The sequence below is a fragment of the Ambystoma mexicanum genome, chromosome 6q (assembly GCF_040938575.1).
Source record: "Ambystoma mexicanum isolate Mex_15411 chromosome 6q, UKY_AmexF1_1, whole genome shotgun sequence".
NCBI lineage: Eukaryota > Metazoa > Chordata > Amphibia > Caudata > Ambystomatidae > Ambystoma > Ambystoma mexicanum.
Window position 1 is genome coordinate 52201137 of NC_090937.1, and position 25053 is coordinate 52226189.

Here is a 25053-nt window from a genome sequence, read left to right on the forward strand (position 1 = left end):
TCCATTTTAATGAATAATAGGAGCGCGGCAAAGACATAAAAGATGCACTACAAGAACAATCCAAGGGACTCGATGTATGGAAGACTCACTAAAGGGCATCTTGCAATACACTCCTGTCCAGTATAAGATGCTATCTAACCAAGTTGCTAAATTGATTTGTAACAAATATTTTAATTAAATCATGTATTCCTATTTAATCTTCAATCATACAGATTACAGTTGGTCCAAGTGAAAACAGAAATTCTAATTTAGGCAAAGAGTCACAGCCAATTAAGGAAATCCCACCTGGTATCAGACGACGTTGTGAAGACTCACTTTGCCTCTATAAGATGGCCGCTTGCTAGTCGACTGTCAGAGGTTGAATGGTGTGACCTAGTCCATCATCTAGGTCGACGCCCCGGGCCGGATGAGCAGTCTCGTGTTTCCGCTGCTGTTCACTCGGGGTGACCTGTCTGTGTTGCTTCTCTTCCTACCCGTGTGTCTATTGCTAGTTTACACTGTCTTGGCATCACCGCAGTACCATGGCAGAGTTTGACATGTTCGGTTCGGCGCCCATAGAGGTGGGAAACGGAGTTCCCGAGGAGGACCCTGCCGCCGCTTTCCTCGCCCAGCAGGAGAGCGAAATTGCAGGCATTGAGAACGATGAGGGCTATAGCATCCTGGAGAGTGGCCAAGTACCGGACTCCCTGATTGCCAGCGGCGGAGGTACGTACACCTATCCCCGACCCAATACCTTTTCTCCTTCCCCAACTCCCCCCAACCCCTTTTCTAAAGCTCTCAAGTACCCAGTTCGATGCATGTGAAAGTAATCTAGTGCCGTTTATCTAACTGGAATCCAGGGACTTAGTCTTATCTATTTTAAATATAGGACTATAAATCCCGGGATTCCAAAAAATCGATCGTTGGCAAAGCCTACAGTTTTGGATTTGTAGTCGTGCTATAGGCATTTGCCAGGCACTGCATAATGGTACCAACGCGCCATAAAATGTCAACATCCGAATAATGGTGTCAATACCAAGCCGTGTGATCGCATGGCTGTCCATGAGCTTGGTGATGCACCATTTCTATATTTTACACTGTTATCAGAAGATACAAGAACACTTGTGTTTATGTGTGGCGGAAACTGCATTAGGTTTAGTATTACGATTGCAAATACAAAGTCCTGTTCAAGTAATAAGCTGCTGATTGCATATACGGGACAATTGACACCAATAACTAGTTCATGTGTGGATTTGGTTTCAACTCTGTGGTAGTGCAGAGGATGCAAAAGCCCACACGCTGCCAAATTGATGCAGTAAAAACTATTTGTAAGTGGTTTGCTCCAATTGTCACACCGATAATTGAGGACCAGTCTCTTAGTTTGTCGTGCGAGCCATGAGTATGCTGCTATCTGGGGCTGAGCATATCTCCGTCTAGAGGCAGTGTGATGCACCAACGTCAATCCTTCAATGCACCATTCCTTGTAGAGGGCAGTCCCTCCACTGCCACGTGTTGATTTCTGCGGCTTCCTCTTCAGCATTCTGCAGCCCAGTTAACATCTATGCCCCTCGCCAATAGAGGAAGCATACACACATCTTATTTGGATCCCAATGTCCCAAATGCTAACTAAAAAAAATCCTCGTTTTGGACTCTTATTCTTCCTGAAGCTATTGTCTTATAGCAAATTGTGTTGTGCTATATATGCATGTGACTAAAAAATATTGACCACTGACAGTAAGCTTCTTCAGCATAGGTAAGGATTGTATTGGCATATTCCAGCCATTGTAGCTGACATGGCTACGATCGTATTTCTAAATATAATTATTACATACAAAACGGGCATCATAGACAAAGTCGTTCTGTCTGTCACTCAGAGTTGCTTGGAGGAAAGGCATTTCAAACAACATCCTGTGGAAATAAATGTCCTTGCATGTCCTCCACCCGGTAGTGTATAGAAGACTGAGAAATGACACCAGAGGGGCTTCAGACCGTTGGGCTTATATCAAAGCCAAAACTAGTGGCTTAGCCAATGCTTGTATAGCTTCTGTACATTACTTGGTAAGGTGGCTGGTGTTTTTTATGCAGTATCAGTTTGACATTTAACTTGACTGAGGTACAGGGAGCAATGGAGCACCCAGCATCTGACATTTTTTTTGTCATGTGGCGAATCCAGCTTTTCTTTTTTCATATCATGCACCTGTACAGTTGGACACTCGGCGCATATAGCCATGCAAATATGATGTGTCATATAAAGTAAACTTACTAACCCTCCCACCCAAATATGTTGCAGTCGGTAGACCTGATTGGAACAACTCTTTGCTTAATCTGGGGACCGGATGCAACATGTCTTGCGTTGACCCATACCCCAGGGAATCTCCCCGCCTACCAAGCATGGAAACCTTAAGTAAGTATGAATGTTCTTATAAACAATCGTGACACCTTCGTGAACCTGACCATATGAGGTTATAGAAACGTGGGCAAAACGGGAATGGTTCACTTTTTGAGCAGGAAACATGTCCACAAGAGGAAACGCATATTTACAAAAATGAATGCTTTACATCTGTCATTCTAAAGTCTGCATTGTCAAAAACAAGGAGGCATGCTGCGAATTAAATTTAATGAAACGACACGTACTCGGATTTCAATAGAGATCGAACTGCTTAACTTTGAAAATAAAAGGAGACCACTCATTTAAGAGCCTGTTCCCTCGTACAGGAGCTGCAGACAAACGTTGGCACTTGCAGCTTCACTCCATTGAAGTAGGCCACCCTACGTGGTTCACGAGGTGAGAAAGGCCCCCCGGAGGGCCTGGTTTATGGGCTGGAAAGTGTTAAAGGAAATAAAGAAATCAATGGTAGGCATCACACAAAACGTACAGCAGCTCCAGGCGCACTCATATTTCGCGCTAGGCCACCTTAAAAAAAAAAAAAAAGTAAACGTTCTCTTTATTGCCTGGTACAACTGCTCTTTATCAGTACCTGGGGAAATGCCTTTACAATAATAGCATGGGAAAATAAATCTAGTGGCTGAGGACACACTTGGTTAGGTCACTTTAACCATAACTATGGCACATTTACAGCTACATATTAACCTATGAACTTTCAGAGGACTGTTCAGAAATAAAACGTACAGGTCCTATACACGGCATAGTTTGATGGAAGCTAGCTCAGAGCTCCCAGGATGATGTTTTTTTTTGGCAGGGAGCTGTACATAGTTTGTTTCGGAGGGCCATGGGGTTTATGCCGTCGTCGGTCAATGAATGGCTAAATAATCAAACCACTCCTGCAAGCTTTGCATCACACCCCGCCACCTCCTATCTGTAGACCAATGCGATAGATTCAGCCTGTCGACTTTGCTAAAGTTCCACCTAATAGCCAAAACTAAAAACGTGCTTTAATGTATTTTGGTGTTTTCATGGAATCAAGTTTCCAAAATAAACACATTGATTTTAAATTAAAAAATATCACCTTTCAAAGATTTACCACATTTAAAAAATCAAAAAATCGTAGTTTAAAAAAAATCAGAATCTGAAAATATCATGGTTCAAACCGTCCTGTTTTCCGAACATAGTTCACTTATACACGGCAAAAGGAAACGCTGTTCCCACGCCAGCAAGGTTTCTGAACGGGGTTGAGGGTAGATCCATGGTCTGGGGTGCAGTGTCCTTTTGCAGCACAGGGTCTGGGCTAATTCCTGGGCCTCAGGTCACAACTGTGCTCACTGGGTTGAGCCCCTGACCCTTTAAGGCTGTGTGAGGTGCAGGACAGTGTCCCAGGTTTTATAGTAGGCAGCACTGGGGGTTCTACTTCAGGAGCAGGAGGGAGGGCGTCCTCACCTTCTTGGTATGGATGGCTTGAACCCAGGACATTACACCTTGCAGCTTCAGAGCGGTGTCTATGGTGATAAGGACAGTAAATGGTACCTACCACGTGGGCTGTAAGCTATTTTCACCTGCAAAGTCCTTGAGCATCACTAGGTCTCCCTCTTGTACCAAATGTAGTTTCTGCTGGTCTGGCACAGGTTGTGTCTCAGACTGCCGGTAAATCTCTCATGACAGAAGTAAGGTGTTTGAAATATGCCAGAAGTGAATAATCAGTCATTGTCAAAGGCAACCTGTTCAGAGGGAGGAGCTGTAGCTGGCATGGGCATTGGTCTTGCCATTAGGATCTCAAATCGAGAGAGTCCAGCAAAGCGGCTGGGCATACCACTCGTATGCATGAAGGCAAGGGGCAACAAATGCGTCTGGCCAACTTAGTCCTGTCTGTGTACATATTTTTGCCAGCTTGTTCTTGAGCTCCTCATTCTTCCTTTCTCTTTTCCCTGAGCTTTGTGGTCTGTATGGTGCATGCAGCTTCTGGTCAATTGTAAGGGCCTCACACATGTAAGTCATCACCTGGTTGGGAAAGTGTGGGCCTCTGTCACTAGAAAGAACAGAGGACGCTCCCCACCTCAGACACATTTCCCTAAGTAATCTTCATGGCACTGTCATAGCTGCTGTTAGGCAAGATTGTATGCAATGCAGTGCCCTGTGGGAGACTGCGCCAGCCTTGACCTCTTGGCAATAGTTAACCCAACCTTTGGTATACGCACGTACTACACAAGATGGTAGAGTGACTGAGCAGCCAGGCTTATCTCGGGAGGGGTCAATGTGAGCAGTAAGGTTGTTAGAGATTCACAGTGACAAGTATCCAAATAAACACTTGCACTCAAGGTTTCTTGTTTAAACAATTATTAATTTAAGTCATTTGAATAAGCCTTCAGAAGGGAGCAATATAGAAATAACACAAAAATACACTTCAAAATTGCACTGTTTAAATCAGCAAATACCCATTAGGAATGGCACACAGATTCTTCTTACACCCTGAGGTGACTTATATTAATGTCCACAGTGTAGTAGTTATTTATCACTGGTACAGTTAGAGCAATACTGAGGTTGTGTTAAATAAGGAGAAGATAATGGAATAAAACAATGGCTAACAAATATTCTTAAGCAGGTAAGTACTTTTTGAACTCTTAAATACAAAGTAAATTAACCCTTTCCTGGTGGGAAAGGCAAAGCACACAGTCAGAGGTAAGAAGTGTCTTTCAGGGAGTCAGGACAGCCAGTGTTAGTTGAGCTAAAGTGTAGGTGAGCTGAAGCACTTCCTCTAGGTAGGTAAAGTCTTGCACAATGTTTTAGAAGTTTTTACTAAAATTAAATCACTGTAGGGCCACAAGTTGGGAGGCTTGTGATGGGCAAAGCTGTAAACTCTGCAAATGCAACCTTTGGAGGTCTTCTCTAGTCGAGGTGAATTCGTAGCTTCAGCACTGCAGCAGGGCTTCACCAGGCAAACCACCGGTCCAGGAGTTGCAGCAGGCTTCTCTACCAAGTTCTTCTTCGGATTCCTTCATCCAGTGGTCTACTCTGCTTTCCAAGCAAAAAGCCTTGCCTTTATGCAGCTTTTTCCCACATTCGCAGCCTAGCCGTCAATCGCACAGCAGAGGGGCTGTCCTCTGAGAACAGCCCTTCAGCCAATCACCTTTTGGGTGCATTCCTGTAACCAAGGAGACTAGCGCAGGGTGTTTCGGGCACCTCCCTCGCTTCCCACCCTACCAGACATGCTGGAGCCAGAGGCGGGCTCCACCAGTGAATCTTACCAAAGGGACCAAACCTGGCTTGGTGCACAGAGTAAATCCCAAAAAGGACCTTTCCAACAAGAAATGGCAAAAAAAAGGCCAGGGCCATTTTGACAAAATGGGCACCCATAGGTGCTTTACTGCAGCTGCAATTGCAGCCCGCGGTAGAAACACACATTGGTAGGAAAAAGTAAACCACTGCCACCTTCTATTAATTGTAGACATGGTAACATAATAAAGTTACATGAGAAACTAGACAAAGTGGATACTAAGTAACCCCTCCAGCACCTTATTGTAAGATGGTGTGTGTTGGGTCTGGAATGTTACACAAAGTAAGTAAAGTCAATTTCACTTCACTGCTCTTGGAAACAGCAGTTTCCCCAAGAGAAGGTATTTAAACCTTTGGTAAATCTAAGAGACTTCACTGTGCCACTGCACTGAAGGTGCTGTGTCACAATGTACAGATGATGCCTATGGAGTTTGTCAAAAGAAACGCTGAGTCCAAATCACAGAAAAATACACGAGTGGGGGAAAAGGGTCTCGCTCTCTCCAGGTTAGAAATTAAAGTCTAGCAAAAAGAGCTGGGGGTCTCTAAGATAGAAGGAAAGTAGCACATTTCTGAGAATTCTCCTTAACAGCGGCATCATGGATAGATGAGAAGGCCTCCACATATCCATTAAACATGTCAACAAGGACCAGAACACACTGGTACTTATCCACTGGTGACAGTTTTATGAAATCCATTTGGATCTCATACCAGGGCTAAACAGGGGGCTGGTGGGCAGAGCCATGGGCAACCTTCACTGACTTACCAACGTTTTGAAGTTGGCAAAAAGGACTGCTGAACAAAGCGTTTTGTGAACCAGGTAATCCTTATAAAGCTACTGATGGCTTTGCTACCCATATGTGCAGTTTTGTGTGCCAGACGAATCTGGCCTTTCTGTGCAAAAGTTGGAGCAACTGGTTTCCCTTCTGGCCAGCACCAGACACCTGATCATTCGGGGTGCGCCCTAGCCTGCTCAGATCCTCTAGCTCTTGTGTCCCTAGGGTAGCCTGCATTGTGTGTAGCAATGTTGTCTGTACTTCTACAGTATCTTGTACTGGTAAATTAGGAAGAATCAGAGACGTTTCTTGTGTCCTCTTGAGTGCTTTCAGTAGCCTATTTAGCTGTCTGATCTGCCAAGTTGTTACCTGTTGGCTGCCAGGATGTTCCAGTCTGGTGCGCTTTACAGTGCATGATTTGAGATCTTATCAGGTAGCAGCAAAGCATCTGAAAGAGCAGCGACATGGGAAGCGTTCCTGATTGGGGTCCCAGCTGTAGTGAGATATCCCCTTTCATAGCAAAACGCCTAGTGCATACCTACGGTCAGTCAAGATATTGACCTGCTTCTCTGACATCTGGTTGGGGCCACCAGCTCTGCCACTTGAGGAGAACAGGGGTGAGATATGTGCTCTGCTTCTAGGACACTGAAGGCGTTATACACTTCATCCCAGGACACACTTGTATAACTGAATATGAGAGCTCCACCAGAGATTCGCCGTTGGGTGGACCCATCCACACATAGTGTCTCAGGCCCAGAGATTGGAGTGTGAAACTGGTCAGGGCAGACTATGTGAGACAGAATTGGTATCAAAAGGTAGATACTGACACAAGAGATCCAGTTGGAAAACCTTTATTTAAAACTTCAGGATGGGAGTAACGCCCAGCTTGCCATAACTCGGAAGAGGGACTTGCCTCAACAGATATCTAAGGCCAGTCTGTGTCTAAAAATCCAACATAAAATTCTGTCTGTCACAACCTATACTTGTCCTTACTTTTAATACTAACAATGTGCTTGAATGTTCAAACTAAGTGTACCAAAATCACATGACCGTGTCGTTCAGGAGCTTGTCGCACAGTCCCCTTCCCAAGTTCCTGAGTAAAGTTCCATAAGCTTTGGCTTTTGTGCCAAATATATATCAGTTTTAAAAAAACATTTTTTACAACTTTATTTCCAGTTGCAGCAAGTTTCATGAAAAACCTGTCTTCATATATGAATTTGTTACATTAGGTAGCTCGGATTGGCCCTCTCCCCTCATGTCTCATGTTCCCCATATTGGCTGTTCCTTTTGGCTTTCCCTTGTTCTCTTGGCCCCTCCAGCTAGTGGATGGGGGCCTCTATCTTCTTAAAAAGCGTTTCACCAGCTGTGGCTGCAAGATCAGTGCCAGAAACTAGCTATTGTACACCAGGACCGGAGCCCAACAGTCCATGAAGTGGTGTAATGTTCCTTCCTTTGCCGCTGTGACTTTTTCAGTCACCCGGATCTCCCAAACCTTTATCCACCATAGGTGTATTAGGGGGCCCTCCTGTGTTTTCCATTTGCGGGCCAGGGTTATTTTGGCCGCCAGAAGCAGTTGCGTGAGTAGTTTGGCGTACAGCCCGCTTTCGGGTAGCACTCTGGCCATGGCACTCCCAGCAGGATCACCTCTGGGGTCCTGGGCAATTTGCTTCAATGATTTGTATGACCTCCTCCCAGAAGACCCGTGCTGTTGGGCATTCCCACCACATGTGGAAGAAGGCTCAGCGGGCACCACATTGCCTCCAACAATTCGTGTCTATGGATTTCTGAAAGTGGTGTAGATGCTGTGGGGGAATAGTACAAGCAGTGAAGGAGTTTTAGTGCGCATTCCTTGTTGGTTATGCATCTAGAGGCGGAGTTGATCCTAGTCCAAATGTCCACCCATGTTTGGTCGTCCATGGGGTGCCCTAGATCTGCTTCCCATCTGGCCATGTACATTGGTTTGATTGTTAGCATGTCATCTTGTAGTAGTTTGTAGAGCTTGGTGATCATCCCCCGGTGCGGGCCCTCATCGTGTGTTCCAGAGAGTGAAGATCGCTCGTGGACCCCTGTTGAACCGCTGATTGCGATATCCAGTGCCTGATCTGGGCATAGGTAAATCTCGCCGTTTCCCCTAGGTGGAAGCGGCTCTTGCATTCCTCGAAGGAGAGTGGGGTGTCATTCTCAAACAGTTGTGAGAGAGTTCTAAGCCCCCCAAACTCCCCCCTGGCCAACTGCTAAAGTTTGCCATGTCCATGCCAGGAGAGAAGTCTGGGTTTCGGAGGATTGGCAAAAGAGGGCCCAAACCCTTGGAGCTTCTTCCTTCGCAGAGCCCAGGCCCAATCGTTCAGGGTGGTTCTGGTGGAGGATAAGGTTCATGGCCATAGGTGAAGCAGGGAGCTTAGCAGCGGTGGGGGACGGGGGTGCTTTCAATTCATCTCCATTTTGGGGGATTTGTATGCTCGACCCAGGCAGTGGTGTTCATTATTGGGCCGCTATGTAGTAGTTAGAAAGATTGGGTAGACCCATGCCTCCCCATTTGGCTGCTCCAGTCATTACTTTCAGCAGGATTCTCACTCTACCTCCTTTCCAGATGAATTTTGATAGCTGCTTCTGTAGCTGCATCAGGGGTGGTTTGGGGAGTTGAACGGGTACGGTCGAGCATAGGTGCAGGCATCTGGGCAAAAGATCATTTTACAGGCTGTGACTCTGCCCAACAGGGAGATTTCCTTGCCCTCTCATCTCTTCAGGTCAGCCTCCAGTTCCTTGAACAGGGGGTGGGGGGAGTTTACTGTGTATAGTTGTTTGGGGTCTGCAACAACGTGTATCCCTAGGTAAGATGAGGATGTGGTGCTCCATTCCAGCAGGCATGTTTGGAGGTTCTTTACGGGTTCTTTGGTCATGTTTAACCCTAGCGCCTCTGATTTGTATAATTAACCGCAAACCCTGCTACCTGTTCAAATGCTTCCAGTTCGGCTAGGGTCGCGGGGAGAGAGGTTTGGCAATTGGTGAGGGAGAGCTTAATAATGTCTGCGTATGTGATATCTTCAAATTGTTCCTCGTTCATATCCACCCCTGTTTATATTATTGTTGAAGCGAATTCTCTGTGCGAGTGATTCCATCACGAGGCCGAAGATCAGTGGGGAGAGCGGGCAGCCCCGTCTCGTCCTGCACAACAGTAAGATCGGGCCCAAGAGCTTTTGGTTCATCCTTGGGGACGTCTTCGGGGCTTGGTAGTTGGCCAGTAGCATCTTGCGTAACGTTGGGCCAAACTGGAAGGCTTCCATAGTGAGTCGCATGAAGACCCAGTCCACCTTGTCAAAGGCTTTTGTGGCGTCCATGGTTAGTACTGCTAGCTCCTGCTGATCTTGAGCGGCCACTTCGATGAGGTTGAGGGCCAGCAGGATATTGTCCCCTGTGCTTCTCTCTCTGATGAAGCCTGTCTGGTCCGGGTCTATGATGGTTGGCAGTACCAATGCCAGTCTGTTCGCCAGCACCTTAGAGTAGATGTTTTCATCTACGTTGAGTAGGGATATGGGCCTGTATGACGTACGCCCCTTTGGGTCCTTTCCAGGTTGCAGGAGCATAATCGTGGTGGAGTTGTAGTGCCTGTATCCTGAAATGAATTGAAGAGTTCCGTCATCGGGCCCAGAAGGAGGGGTTGGAAGAGTTTGAAAAATGTTGGCGGGTAGCCATCGAGGCCTGGAGCCCTCGGTTTCAGGGCTTTGATCACTTCTTCAACCTCTTTGGCTGTGATTGGGTGTTCCAAAGGGGATACGTCCGTTTCTGAGATGTGCTATGAATTGCTCCTGTAGCGATTGCGACCGAGGGGAGGCTGTCAATGTGCTGGCGAGGAGGGATGCTGCTAGCTGCAGTTTTGCTTCTTCCCTGTACAGGGTTGTGCCCTCACGCTTGCCATCGTGCTTTTGCCAGTTTGCTGACCAGAAACTTCTTGACTTTGTTGCCGTTTGCCTAATAGCTTTGCTTTGTTCTGATAAGTCTGGGCCGTGTCTTCCCCGTAGTGTGCCTCTAATTTGGTGCCGGGAAGTTGCTGGAGTTTTGCCACTTTAGGTGACCATCCTTTCTTGTGGATTTTCTCCGCTGCTTCAACGCCCCCCCCCCCCCCCTCAAGCTGCTCTTTCATCTTCTCCAATATGCCGCTGCTTGGGCGATTAGCTCTGATCACCGCTTTCATGGCCTCCCATTTAGTCGCTGTGGAGGCGAGATCCGGGGGGGTTCTCTTTGAAGTAGTTGTGAATTGCTTTGGTTATGGCGTCCCGGACTGCCATGTCGTGTAGCATTGGTTCGTAGAGAGCCCAGCAAGGTCTCATGGGGGGGAGGGGGCTCGGAGTCAAACACCAGGGCTGTCAGCAGTATTGGAGCGTGGTCAGATAGGACCCTCGTGCCTATTTCCACCTCATCTGTGAACGAGGGAAGTTGTGGGCTGGCCAGTATCGATTCTATCCGTGAGGAGGAGCGGTGGACGTGAGAGAAGAACGAGAAGTCTGAGGCCTCTGGGTGGAGGACCCTCCAAGTATCTACGACCCCCCTGGGACTTAAATCAATGGCAGAGACTCGGGGCAATCCTAAAGTCCATGTGTGGGGGGAGACTTGGTTAATCTGTTATGGAGTTTGGGACACCATTAAAGTCGCCTCCTACGACCACTTGGCCTTCGAAGAAGGGGAGAAGTGTTGTTTCCAGCTCTTTGAAGGTTTCCCGGCCCTCGTTCGGGGCGTAGACTGCACGTGTGTAGCTGGTCAAAGAGCCCTCCCCCTTTATTGCCATGAATCTACCCTCCGGGCTTTGTAAGACCTCTCGCTCCCTAAATTATGTCCCTTTTGCTCGAGGAATCGCTGTGCCACCCCTCTTGCTATCCCCAGATGCCAGGTATTGTTTCAGGAATGCTCTCTCGCAGTCGTGGGATGTCTGCTGAGAGCAGGTGTCTCTTGGAGGAATACCGCCGAGCTGTGAAGGTCCTTTAGGTACCGAAAGGTGGATTTAAGTTTCTCTGGGGAGTTTAAGCCCCTAACATTCAGCGAGACATGGCGCAGTTTCAGGTGTGGTGGGGGCCTCTTGTGGCACCACCTCAGCAATCGGGGAGGGTGGGAATGGGGGTGGGGGGGGAGTTGTCTGTGGAAGTCTGCCTTCTGGTGCTGAGCTGCAAGTCCTTTTCTGCTGCAACCAGGCGCTTACTTTTTCCAGTCCGGGTCGAACGTGACCCGGGAACCAAATGACCTAACAGCGGACTAAATCCAAACCAAATTGGGCCAGTGTGTCTAATCGTGGGACGCCTAAGCGCAGTGTGTTCTGGCACGGGGAACAGGTCTTAATCCACTGCTCTCCCCCCCCCACCCCCCTGTACGGCAGGGAGATTAGATCTGCTTTAAGTGGAAGGTGGCTCCCTCCCCCTTGGCCCCTGTGAACCATCATCCATGGATTTCAGGGTCGCACAATGTTCCTTCTCTGGGGATGGATTCATCAGATCTTCGTCCGGGGTCACTGGTTCCCTTCCCATGATTTCTCCTGCTTCTTCCACGGAGTCGATTATGTGTGTTTGGCATTCAAATGTAAATTGGGTGCTGCCCGGAAGAGCCACCGGCTGTGGGCGCCAGGTCCTGAAAGATTTGTAGAGAGGCCTCTTGGTATGTTAGGTCCCCCTGGGTGCGACTTGCAGACATCATTTCCTGCTTCGTGGAAAAGAAGTGGACCCTTGTGATTACTTCTGGTGTGTCCTTTGTCTGGGAGCCTCTACGGCCTCGGAGCCTATGAGTGTGGTCCAGCAGGAGTAACGACTTGTTGCAGTCAGGTAGGAGGGTTTGGAAGAAGTCGCTGATGTGAACTGGCAGGGCCTGGTCCGATATTGAGGTTGGGACTCCTCTGGTCCGAATGTTATTCCTGCAGGCCCCATTTTCCAAATCCTCCTGCTTGCATTTCATGCCCTCCCTGTTTTCCTCGAGACTGGAGTTTGCGCTGCAGGTCCGCAATTTGCGTCGAGTGGTCTAGGACCTGGTCCTCCGTTTCGCTGACCCTGTGCTCCACTTCCTCCATTCGATTATCCAGCCCATCTATTTGAGCAGATACCTCTGTCATGCAGCTTCAAAACTCCAACTTGATGTCCTCTAGGAGGGCTTGAATATTGTGTTTCTTGGCCCGGGGATCTCTTGGGCGATGTGGCTTGGGCGTGAATAGTCTGCTTTTCTAGACTTCTCCTGCAGTTGCAGCATGCTGGCAATGTCTGCCGACTTTGAAGGCTTCTGTTTGGCCATCTTGGCAAAAGAGTTGAGGCGAGTCAGGGTGGTGATTTGGGTTGCTTAGAGTCTCCGGCCTATGTCCCGGTGCGCTTTAGGGCTCTTGAGGCTACCTGGGTTGCGTGGTAGCCTTGTGTGCCCCGGAATGGGGCCGCTGTTTTCTTTTCCATACTCTGGGGGACCGGATTGTGGGTGAGAATCTCATGCGGCCGAGCTGTGTGGGGCTCAGGTGCACTGTAGAGTGGCTGCGCTGAAAATAGTGCCGGGGCTACCCTATGATGTGCGCTGGGGATGGGGGAGAGTTCTCACTGTCTTTCCCTCCTGGCTGACTGACAGTTGCGGGATGGCCTCGGCTGGTCGTTGTGGGCCGGTTGGCACCTTGTCCGGAGGTGGCTGAATAGGATCCTGTCCCCTCGCTAGTATGGCGGAGTCCTCTCGTTATGTGGGGCCCCTGCCGGCTCCTGCTGCAGTGTGGGCCCTTGATGCGCTGTGTGGTGCGCTATTGGGAGCTGCCCGCTCCCTCTGATCGGGCTGCATTGTTATGGAGGGCTCCAGCTCCCCAGCCGCTTCTCTGCTCTTAGGTATAGCAGTTTCAGTTATTCACAAACACTTGTGGTTTCCTTCCCCACCTCTGTGTTACACACACTTATGCTCCCCCTGGTCTGGGCGCAGTTGTCCGACAGCATGATCCACCCATTACAGTTCATGCAACCCGGGGCTTCTAGTTTTGCCCCCTCCTTGTTAGTTCACTTATTTTATTAGGCCTGGCTTTATTTGCTCTGGCCCGTGTTCCTTTCTCGTGTACAGCCTTCTGCCGGCTCACTGTGTTTCTCGATTGTCAGCGCCACTTTGCTTGCGCTTTGTACCTCCCACAGCTTCCCTGGGGATTTTTGGTACAATCTCCTTCTTTCAGCCCCCTGAGACTTTTGACAACTTAATCTTCCCTACGTGACCATTTGGAGACTTTGTATCACACAAGGTTATTTTTGTTTGTCTTGCCACATACAGTACTTTCACGGAGTGCCTCGACAATGGGGTTTTCCCTTCCCACCCGTGTCTTCATTCAGATACTCTGCATTTCTTTTTTCCCAGTCTGCATTATCTGATTGTGAGACAATCATAAAGGACTGTTGAAATGGATTTCCTTTCATTCCGCGTGCACTTGCTGTATAGTATTTATCTGTATGTATCACATTGCGAGTCTCCCTGTACTTCAGACTCACTGGCAGGGATTTCGCCTGCACTTCCAGGCTATCTGCTTCAAGTACACTGCAGCTGAGACCAGGGTCTCGCACCTGCCCCTCAGACACCCCTGCCAATGGTAGGAGAATGAGCACGCCCGGCTTACATAGGTGAAGTTTGGCTCTGTCCAAGGCCTTCCCTTTTCAACCACATTGACTCCCTCGCCTCTTTACCCCAGAACTTCTGCTCTTCCACAGGGTAGCGTGCCAGCTTGTCTGTCTCCTCAAGCTGCTTTTCTCTCACGCTTCTTGCTGTTTCCCTCCAAAGCGCCTGTTCTTTGGAAGTCAGAGAACCCCTGCTGGACTTAGCCATGCAGCCTCCCTGTTGCTGTTTCTCCAACTGCTGCCCTCTGCACCGCTGAATGCCCCAACTTTTATACACCTGCAGTAGATTAAAAGGCTGCAGGTGTGTGGTCAGTGTAGAATCTACCTGTCCTTCCATTACGCAATTATCTCGACTTGCCTGTCCTTTTTAGCTCTGAGTGAGTTTGGATCTTAAAGGGGCAGTGTGTCTCTTCTTCTTTTTTAATGGCCAGCAGGGGAAGTGTTGGTTTCTGCATGTTTTGGGGTCACAATAGCCCACAAAGGCAGAGGGAGTGTAGGGGAGATTAGTATTAGCAGAGGAAGGGTGTTTCAGGTTTAATTCCCCTCTTATGGGTTCAGGGGGGTTTGTTTTCCCACAAGAGTGCGGCCTTTCTTTGTCCGCCCTCTCCAGAGTCTCCCTTTTTTCTGGGTTAGTGTTTTATCAGAACTCCCTTTAATCAAGGTTTTGGATATTCCCCAATAAACGTGGGTGGAGGGACCCCAAAAAGAGGGAGGGTAGGGTTTCCCTAGAGATGTGGAGTACTGTGTCTCGCCTACAGGTGTCCTCTTCTCAGTCATTAAAGTCCCTCCATTCAGGTGATCCTTACTTGCTTGTCCATGTCCAGGGTTGGGATCGAAATGCAATGGTCACCTGAATGGAAGATCCCCAGGGACTTGTTGTGAGAACACCCTCCGCTTTCTCACAGCAGTAACCTGCTTATGGAGTACCTGGAGGCAGTCATGTTCTTCAAGGTGCTTGTCGCACTCTGGCATAGGGAGGCGATGTTGAAATTGGGAACCCTCTCTACAGTGATGGCGTTACTGTTATGAAATGCCTCTTCATATCTCAGTTGCGGGCTGGAGAAACACGTTGGGTCCTGCTGTGTGTCAAGAGAGCATCCACGGAGTGGGGACCCTAACAAGAAGCTCACTGTCCAGGATTATATTAGTACTCTTCAGAACCAGGGACACAGAACTTGTAAGGAGTGTAGAGCAGCAGCGCCTGGGTCAAGCAGAGTGCTGTAGTAGGCCAGAGGATGCAGTGCACTAAAATGATTTTGAAGCTATTCCTTTCCTCACGTGATGGTAGGTAATGAAGCATTTGTTGTAGTCGGCAAGCCCAATGCAGGTGCACTGCACAGTGGTCTATCGGAGCCGATAGATGGCCTCCCGTAGGGGGTCGAAGATGGCATAGTCACAGACCACTGCCGCAATATCCTACAACTCCTAGGAAGGAGCGCAGGTCGCTCAGTCACTGCTGGGAGGTAGGGCTGGGATGGCCTTCACTCTCTCCGGATCCAGGGACACTGCTGCCAGCTTCTGCTCATCCACCTCCATCAAAACCATGACCAGAGATTTCTCAGGCTCTGGTTTTGCAGACCTCCATGAAGAACTCCTCAGGATTGTCTGGGATATAGAGCGCCTCAACCCTTTTTGCAAAAGATCATTGCACCCACCTTTCCCAGGAAAACCATCCCCAGCAGATTCTATGTGAAGGATGCGATTAACATTAAGGCCTTTGTGTGTTGGGGAACCTAGACGAAACCTAGTGGTCAAGGTGACGGGGATCCTTAGAGGGGATGCCCTCTACTCCTACTGCTGTGTCAGCACGGCCAGACACTGGATCATCGGGAAACCCTGCAGGCCTTCGGTTTGGTGAAGGTGTCTCCTGTGTCCACCAGCATCCTGGCATGCTTGTTACTGACCTGGGCTGTTAGTAGGGGCCCCTGGATGGGAAGGGGATGGTTAGCGCAAGTAGGTAGGATACCTGGGTCCAGTCCCCGTCAAGCTTTAGGAAATTGGACGGGCCTCTGACCTGGCTGCTGGGGCCAGGGCTGTAAGGCAGTGCCAGAAGAGGCAGCCTGGCTGTTCTGATAACTAGATTGGGTGGCTGAGGGGTGGGGGGCAGTGGGGTTGGGCCAGAACCAGCATTCCTATCTGGGGCTTAAGGCTGATCAGGGAGCTGAAAAGGGACCAAGCGGTTATGGTGCTGGTAGCAGTTATTGGCCCTGAGCAAATAGGGTTGTGGCCTGGTTCTGCTCATACTGAATCCGCTGAGGGCAGTTGTACTGCCAGTGGACCCATTCCTTAGTAGGCGCACTGGTCCTGATTCATGAGGGGACTAGCTGAGGTGGGTACCAGGCTGGGGCATGTCCTGAGGGTTCTGATAGCCCCAGTTCTGGTGGTTCAGAGGGAGCATCTGGGAGTGGTGAATTATTCTTCCTCTCTCTCCCCTGCTAAATCTATGCTGCCCTCTAGAAGCCCCATACTGGCCGCCATAGGGTGCGTGCACCATCTGGATGGCTGTCTCATCCAGGTCTGGGGATACAGTAGCAGCAGCAACGGCTGCATCATCCTGCCTCTACAGAGTGGCAAACTTCAGCTGGATGATTTTCTCTTTAGTGTCCTCCTGCTCCTCCCTGGCTGCAGTAAAGCCTTGCTTGGGCCAAGATGCAAGAATAGGATGTGCTTTCTTACATCCGCTTGATGCCTGCGCTGGCCTTTGGCAGTAGACCTGTATTGCTTGCCAATAGTGCACGGACAGTAATTTATCACCAGTACAGTTGCAGAGCCAATACTTTGAACGCAGGTAGACGTATTGCTCTCCTCTGAGAAGTGCACGGAACTACCATAAATCACCAATGCAATTATAGAGCAAATACTTCAACCCAAAAACAGATACAATAATTTACAGCCACGCACGCTGTAGAAGATAATCAGCTCTTTACGGCTATTTATTCAAAGACCACAAGTGCATAGAAATAAAACTAACATGGACATAGATGAGGTCAAAGAAAGAATACATCACCGTGGGCGTAACTTAACAAAACCTCATCTCGCCAGAAGCGGCTGAAAAACCCCGATAACAGCCAGGCCGAGAGCACAACAGCCCACAGGTATGTCGGACCGGAGCGTCCCCCCTCCGACTGAGGTCTTTGTGCTTGTCCCGTCTGACCGTTGAGGGGTTCCGCATATATGCCCTCCTCAACAAAGGGTGGCAACTTCTCGAACCTTCTGGCAATGCGCTTGCGCATTGATGGGTGACCGTTGGTTGCCAGGTGGGTCAACCGACAGTAACCTCAAGGAGCAAATCGCTTCCCTCTCCTAAACGCCCCGGAAAACAATTCCATAACTCATCTCAAAACCTTGGCGCAGGCATAGCAAACCAAAACAAACCTTGTTATCGGGTACCAGCCGGCACCTGCGGATCTTAGCTTTCCCAGCGCCGTATCCTTGGCTGAGAAGGCCTGCATTCCAAGCCCATCAGCGAATAACGTTGAAAACATGATTCGCAAAGCAAGTGTAGCTTTCCACTGAGGCATGGATAAATATCCATCATGGCTCTGAGTGCCCCCAGAATGCACTGCGCACCAGCGCGATGTTTTAGCTCTAACACCACAAGACCCCCTACAAACTGGGTGACAATCGGAGGCCTAGCTTCCTCAACACTGTCATCCTTCCCAAGTTTTGCTGGAAGGCCTGCTTTACCCTCTCGAGCTACTTGGCCATATCCTCATTTTTTTGCTGCTTACATGATTTGTTCCTTTCAAATCTGTAACTGCAGGGTAGAGTTCTTTTGCATTTTTTTTCTAAAATATAGGTCAGGGCACTATTAGTTGGAGTCACTCGATTCCCCTCCCTGTCTGTCTTCTCAGGCAGATTTTGAAGGTCTATTTCTATGGTCTTGTTAGCCATGGTCATAATAGTGGCCGACTGGTCGTGCGACAGGAGTGTCCTCCGCAACTGGTGCATGTTGGGCAGAGAGGGCATAGGTGGCTATCACACCCCCCAGGAATACAACCCATTTCTGAGGGCTCTTCATAATGTTGGGGAACTTTCCCTTTAGGCTGAGTATCTCAGCTGGAGACCAGGGCTGGTGGACCATGCCTAAAATGAACCCTGAGTGGCAGCCATGGTCTTCCTGTGTGCTATCACCCCTCCCCCTTCCTCTTCTGAAGCAGAGGAAGAGTCGGTGTCCGAATCCCTGGCCTTTTCAAACATGTAATGATGGCATGGGCCTCCCCTACCTTGTAGCAGGGCTTGGGCCAGGAAATCCTTTGATACCCCACCCTCTTGAGGTACTGCTCAATGGCCGGTTAGTCCTCCCCGTACCTTTTGACAGTTGCTGTGGTACTCCTAGTCTCTACGCAAGGGGGGAGGGGTGTTAAGGGTTTTGACAAATGTACCTCAAACTGCTGAAGAGCTTGTGCCGGTTAAGAGGTTGGCACTAGGGTTAACGCAGGGTCCAGGGACCTGGTTAGTAGACCTGGTAGCCACAGCCTGGCAGGGGCCTCCGCAGTGGATACTGCAGGGTCTAACAGTACAGGGGCATACGAGCAAGGGGCAGGGACTGGGAAGGGAGTGGAATAGCTGGTTGGGGGAGCAAGCCCAGAAAAATCTGGGATGGCAGGGTTAACACTGGGAACGTACACGGGGGGGGGGGGGAGGGGGGTCACACCTATAACTGGGGTAATTTCTCATCCTCTCTAGATTATGCTGTACTTGCTTTTTCTCAAGGGTCACTTGTTTGCGCCACTTCTTCCTGGTCACAGGCACACTTTGCTGGTATCAAAAAACGTGTAGGCTTCCCACTGCTGAGCTCCCTTTCTCTCTCATCAAAGGAGCTAAAACGGTAAGCTTTGGTGCTTGCTCTGTTTATGCCATACTGGCATCCATCTGACCATATCTGAGCCACAGGAGAATTGGTGGAGGGGGAGAGGAACCCTCACTCCTTGGTTTACAGAATTTCACATTCTGACCAGCAAAAAGATTTTGTACATGAACTAAAATCTCTTTACATTTTTCTCAGGAGAAATACTAAATCACTGCAGGGCGTAGGTGAGCACCACTGAGTCCCTACTATCCTAGTCTGTCCATCGGTTATTCTAGCACGCTCACAGGCACTCGCAGGCGCTCAACTGGGGAAAAGGGTTTGGGTGATAAACTGTTGTTGGACAGGGGACACAGTAATGTGAAGCTACTGGTCCACTTCCCAAAAAATAGTGCCCAATACAATTCCCAGGCGTCCCTGGAAAACTATTCGGATTCAGGCAGGTCAGGCCAGGCACTCTAGTACAAGAGTTCCAGGCAATGACGATTCAATACATGACTTTCACTACCAGGACATGGACACAATCAAACTGGTTAAGGTGGTGAGGTTGGGCCCTCTCCTATCCTTGTTCACTCCTAGTGAGTGTGTAGAAGATGAGTTTGGTACAGACTAGGTGGCCCTGATACTCGACTGAATTAAGCGACGGGTAGCCCTCTCTAAAATGAGGCTCCTGGTGTACCGTTCCCTAAGTTGAGCAATGAGCCGCAGCTACCCTTGTTCATCATCCAGTATGGGCCTAGAAGGTGAATTTGTTACTGAGTAGGTGACTCCTCTATCTCAAGGAACACTCGGGGTCAAAACCAAACATCGGCTAAAATTAGGTTTTGAGATCACGAGGCTATGGCTAGTTGGGCAGATTATCCAGAAAGGTACACCTTACAATTTACCAGTACAATCGTCTGGGTGTGCAGGTTCTTCTCAGTGGCTATGAGCAAGCACCTCACAAATGTGGGAGTTGGGACCTGGTTTGACTGGATGGGTACACTGACCACACCCTCGGATACTAGCAGCCCTCCCCACAATCTACACGCTGGCAATGTCAGTGTGTGTGACTGGTGCTTCAGTTCTTACCTTACTTGATCTGGCATCCTGGCACAGGTACAGCAGGCAGCTTGGAGGGCAGGAACACCTCTTCTCTGGTACTGGTAGGTTCTGGTCCGTAGATTCTGAAAAGGGGGGGGGGAGTTGGAATCCATGTGGATGGAAATGGCTGTTGCTGAAGGCAGAAAATTGATAGAGGAGAGGAGCACAGTCCACAGAAATCGGCTAAGGTTCAGATGTTGAGGTACTCTTCACATGATTGAGGACCCAGTGCAGGTTCCAGAGCAGAGTCACAGCACCGGAAAACTGTGGACTTGGGAGGCAGGCAAAAGTGGGGAAGGCCGTGGGGGAGACCCCAGGCACATAAATAGTTTTGGGCCATGGATTAACTGACTCGCTGAGGATGCATTGTGTATGCAGGCAGACTGCTCACCCCTCTGGCAATAACAGGAAGGCAACGTGGAAAAGTGGGACCACCAAGGAATATACCAAAGTCTTTACAGAAATCGGGAGCAGATGTATTACAGGCAGAGAAGTAGACTTATTGCTGGCAGAGTACGTTGGGCACACTGGACATGGATGATTGTCTGCACTGGGCTGCAGGCACAAGGCGGAGTGTTGATGGCCGGCATACAGGCTAGGCACACCCACTTTCATGGGAGCCTGGGGGGCTTGTGGAGAAAGAAGGGACACCAAGGGAAGAGTTGGAGAGGGAAAAGCTGAGTGGTGGGTGGCAGAGGGAGCTGCTGGGAGAGGAGAGAGACTGGGGAGAAAAGAAAGAATAGGCAGCGGGGGGGCAAAAAGTGTGTGGGGAGCAAGGAGGGGCGATGGACTGGGAGAGAGATCCTGCAAAGTCAAATTCTCTTGTTATTCAGTTGGAGGGGGTCACCTGAAATCTTGTGTGTTCATGGTGGCCTGGGCGAGGCACCATATGAGGCCATTTATGTTCTGTCTTCACAGGCACTGATCTGCAGAGTGTAAGGACTTCAAGGCTCCGATACTGGTAACCAAGTTCCTATGGTGACTAGGAGGGTTATGTGGCAGCCCTCCCTGAGGTTACCACAGATTACAGCAGTCTGGTGTGGGGTGCAACATTGGAGAGCAACCTACACCAAGGGAATTACGAGAGGCAGTAATTGGCATGCTCCTCCAAATACAGGGAGTTTGCGGCATCCTTCAAATATTTTCCTGCTTGATCCAGGGAATAATAGTGGTAATTTGTACAGTCCACGCCTCAATGGTGGCTTATATGAACAGACGGGACCTGGCCAGTCCAGATCACTGGAGCTTCTGGCAAGTTAAATGGGCAAGGGGGCAATTGGCATAATCAGAGCTTGTTGTCCCACAGGTGGGTCTACACCAAGGGGACAGACAACAAGACAGCAGACCGTATGAGCAGGTTATCCCCTCCCCCCTCAGTAGCATTGGAGTTGTATGAGGAAACCTAGCAATTCCGCACATGATTCGGAGGGCTGATCATACACCCGTTTGCTTCCCGGCAGATGTCTCAACTTCCTTGGTTATGCTTCAGGCCCCCCCCCCCGCTAAGAGGATGTGTGTGGATGCTATGGTGACCCAGTGGCCACAAATACTACTATGTAGATTCCTGGCTCTTCCCCAGATCACCAAGGTTTTAGTTAAGATTCAGCATTCAAAATTCCTTTGGCCGCAGAGGTCATAGTTTATTATTGTGATGGAGCTTGCCGTAGCTCCAGTGTTCTTTTTGCATTCTTAAATTCTCCTTCGGCAATCTCTGGGGCCTGTGATTACCTGCATCCCACAATGGTTAGCTTGGAACTAAAAGAGAAGGAATGCAAAGCCAGAGTCTTGCCCTGCATCTAGCTTTAGGAGTTCAAAATGCCAGAAGACCCGCTGTATTGAAAGAATATCACAAACTGGAAGAATGTCCGGCTATGATGTGAGAAACATTACAAGCACTTCACTTTCCAGTGCCGTCAATAATTCTTTTCCTGAAGGAGTGACTTGATTCCGGTCTTGGGTTGTCTCAATGTGAGCACTGTGGGAGTCTGTTCAGGCCTTCGCCGAATCTTGAAGTCTGAGTTCAGACCGTGAAAGACTGGGGACTAGTTTGTTAAATATTTTCTTTTCTATATTCATACCTACGGCCTACATGGGGATGCCCCTTTTGTATCTTGGCTCTGCAGTTGTGCCCTTTGAGCCTGTAGAATCTATTATCAAGTGCCTTACCTTGAATGCCTTACCTTGAAAACAGTGTTATCAGTGGCTATGACTTTGTCTTGCAGGCATGGGTAGTTTGGTGCTCTATTATGCCAAAGTTCCTTTCCTGGTGTTACAATCACTGGCCTTTATTATCTGATCACGCACAGTCTGTCTGCCCATGGTACTCTTCTGCCATCCTTCTTTTCAAAGAAAGAGAAGTTGCAATGGAAAAAGTTCATTTTACAGTTTTGTCTTACCTGGACAGAACAGCTTCTAACAGGAAGTGAAATGCCATGTAGTTCTGCAGGCACCCCTCTTCCGTCTTCTTGGAGAGAATTTACGAAGGGGAATGGAAGGTGTCCACATCATGGGCGAAGGCCCAAAGCATGCCTGTCGATACATTTGTAGGGCAGCACCTGGTTGAAGCTAAATACCTTCACCGGCACTACTGCTTAAATGTACATAGACCTTGGACAGGAGCATCCCTCTGCGCCAGAACAGCTCTACATGTATACGATGTCTTTAAACAAGTCCCCTTTACTGGAAATTCAACCATCCCCTAAATCATTACTATTTTTATGCAATGTAATGCTCGGATTACTTACCAGTATTCTTCCTCATTGCAGTATTTATGACCCGAGCTCGGAATGGGGAAATGATTGGATATTGGGGGTGTCGTGTGGGTATGGAAAAATAACCAACCAAGTCATGCTGGTATAATAAAGATTGCCCACGCTAACAGATCAGGAAGTCTTCATTCTATTAAAGACAAGGAGGCGAGCATTATGCTTTACTCTCTTTAATTACTGCCATTCAGCATTTTCAACAAAATATTTAAAACTGTAAAATTTGCTCTTTTTTTTCTCTTATGTAAAAAATACCAAATATGAGAGGTTTTAAAAGTTCTAAAGTCACTGTTCTTTGTTGCACTACCTCCCCCATGATCCTCCGGGGCTTAGTAGTCCTGACCTCTCGTGATCCACCTATCCGAGAGCTGGTCGCAGTATAAGGACCCTCCATGATAGTCCTCTGCCTCTTTCTTTTTCCTCTCAAGTGTGTATTGAACTTATAACTGTCCTTTATTTGATCAACTGTGACCCTGGACGAAACTGGAACTGGCTGTTCAACTGTAACTTGCTAGGTCTTCTGGACCCCTTTCAGCGAACTTCTCAATATCTTTGATCTGTGCATGGAGTCAAGTCGCTTTCTGGTCTTCTCCTACGAGAAATGTAAAATACTTCATGAGGGCGGGTCAACATCTGAAAATCTACATATACAGGTTCAGATTTTGAAAATACTTCATTGGGTGGGATATAATGCTTGCCTCCTTGTCTTTAATAGAATTAAGACTTCCTGAGCTGTTAGCGTGGGCAATCTTTATTCTATGACAAGACAGGAGGCTCGCATTATGCTTGTTCAAAGCTAGCCACCACTGCATTAGTTATATTAGAAACCGGCTTGAAGTAAAAGGTTTTAACAATCGACTCTGAGGACCAATCTGCCGATTTCATAATGTCCTGAAGAGATACCCCAGCTGTAAATGCTTTAGAAGCCATTGCACCCCTCGTAGAAAGTGCCCCAAATACTGACAGATCAATTCCAGCCCATTGCGTGACTTTGCGCACCCATCTAGCGATAGTGCCCGCAGCAAATGCGTGGTAAGGTTTTCTGCGCGCTATAAGCAATTGGGAAAACCCCTCGCGGCCTAAGGAGTTCTGTGGAGATTTCATAATCCTTGATGCACAGGGCACCGCATAGCTTCTCATTTTCTGTGAAGTAAGGGTATGAAATCACTCGCGATCCGTCTTTGTTCTTTTTGCTATGTGAAAAGCTACCCCTTCTGGATAGAAGATCTTCCTATCGATTGCCAATGCCTTTACGTCTGATGCTCTGCGGCATGACGTAAGGCACAATAACATTGCCAGTTTACCTGATAACTGAGAGCGAGAAAGGTCTGTTCGCTGGCCATCTAAGGAAAAGTTCTAACACTAATCCCATAAGACTGCGTACTTCGGTTCCAGGGGCTTCCTAATTTGTATTCCTTGGAGAAGCCTCAGGACCGCTGGGTGCTCCCCTACTGCGATCCCTTCTATTTTATCGTGTCCTGCTGAGATCGCTGATCTGTAAACACCTATCATTCTAAAAGCTCTCCCCTTCTTGAAATTTAGTTGCCAGAAAGTTAAGGACTTGCACTAAAGGGGCTGAAACGGGATCCAGACACTGGTCTGTGCACCATAGCGCCCAGGCTTTCCATGCAGTGCTATAGCTCCTAATGGTGGAAGGCGCCCAGGAGTCTTTGATGCAATCTGCAGCGATTCGCAAAATCCCTGCCAATTCCCATTTTCTCCTGAAATCCTGCAGGGCATCAACTGCAGCTTGCCCGTTGATATCAGGGGATGGATCTGGCCGGTGGGTCCTAGTAGAAGGTCCGGCTGATGCGGAACTATCCCCGGAAAATCTGAAGAAAGTTCCATCGCTACTGGAAACCAAGTCTGAGATTTCCATCAGGAGTTCGGCGCGATCTCTGCGAACCTTCACTAACTCTCTCGTGATCATGACAAATGGCAGGAATGCGTAATGAATCGCACTGTGCCAAGGCTGTAGGAATGCGTCCGTGCCTGCTGCTCCCGGGTCTATCCCCCAATTGAAGTACGTCTGTGTCTGAGCGTTCAGTCTGGACGCAAATAGATCTATTTGTATTGGGCCCCAGCGCTTCTGCAGCTTCTAAAACTTGTGGGTGTAGTTTCCAATCGCTTGAATCTATCAGATGCCCCGAGTTCCAATCCGCTACCTCGTTGAGAGCCCCTGGCAAATATTCTGCTGTGACTGCAATATGATGATCCAGACAATAATGCCAGAAATCTTTCGCTAATTCCGCTAATAGCTTGGACTTTGTCCCTCCCAGTTTGTTTTTATAGCGAACTGCAGAGAGATTGTCCATCTTGAGCAGAACACAACACATTGCCTTGTCTTTCGTGAAGGCTTGCACTGCTAATGAACCTGCTAACAATT

General features: G+C 48.6%; 1 protein-coding gene across 3 annotated transcripts in view; it reads left to right on the plus strand.

Annotated features, from left to right (window-relative positions):
• Nucleotides 1-355: 355 nt before the first annotated feature.
• The window catches only part of CLTA (clathrin light chain A), a 297566-nt gene continuing 272868 nt past the window's right edge, over nt 356-25053 (plus strand). The window contains exon 1 of one of the 3 annotated variants that reach the window (XM_069630466.1): nt 356-705. In XM_069630466.1, coding sequence (XP_069486567.1) covers nt 522-705 — 184 coding nt within the window. In that variant the 5' untranslated portion in view covers nt 356-521. The remainder of the gene's footprint in view (nt 706-25053) is intronic. The other 2 variants (XM_069630465.1, XM_069630464.1) reach the window with 2 other exon arrangements.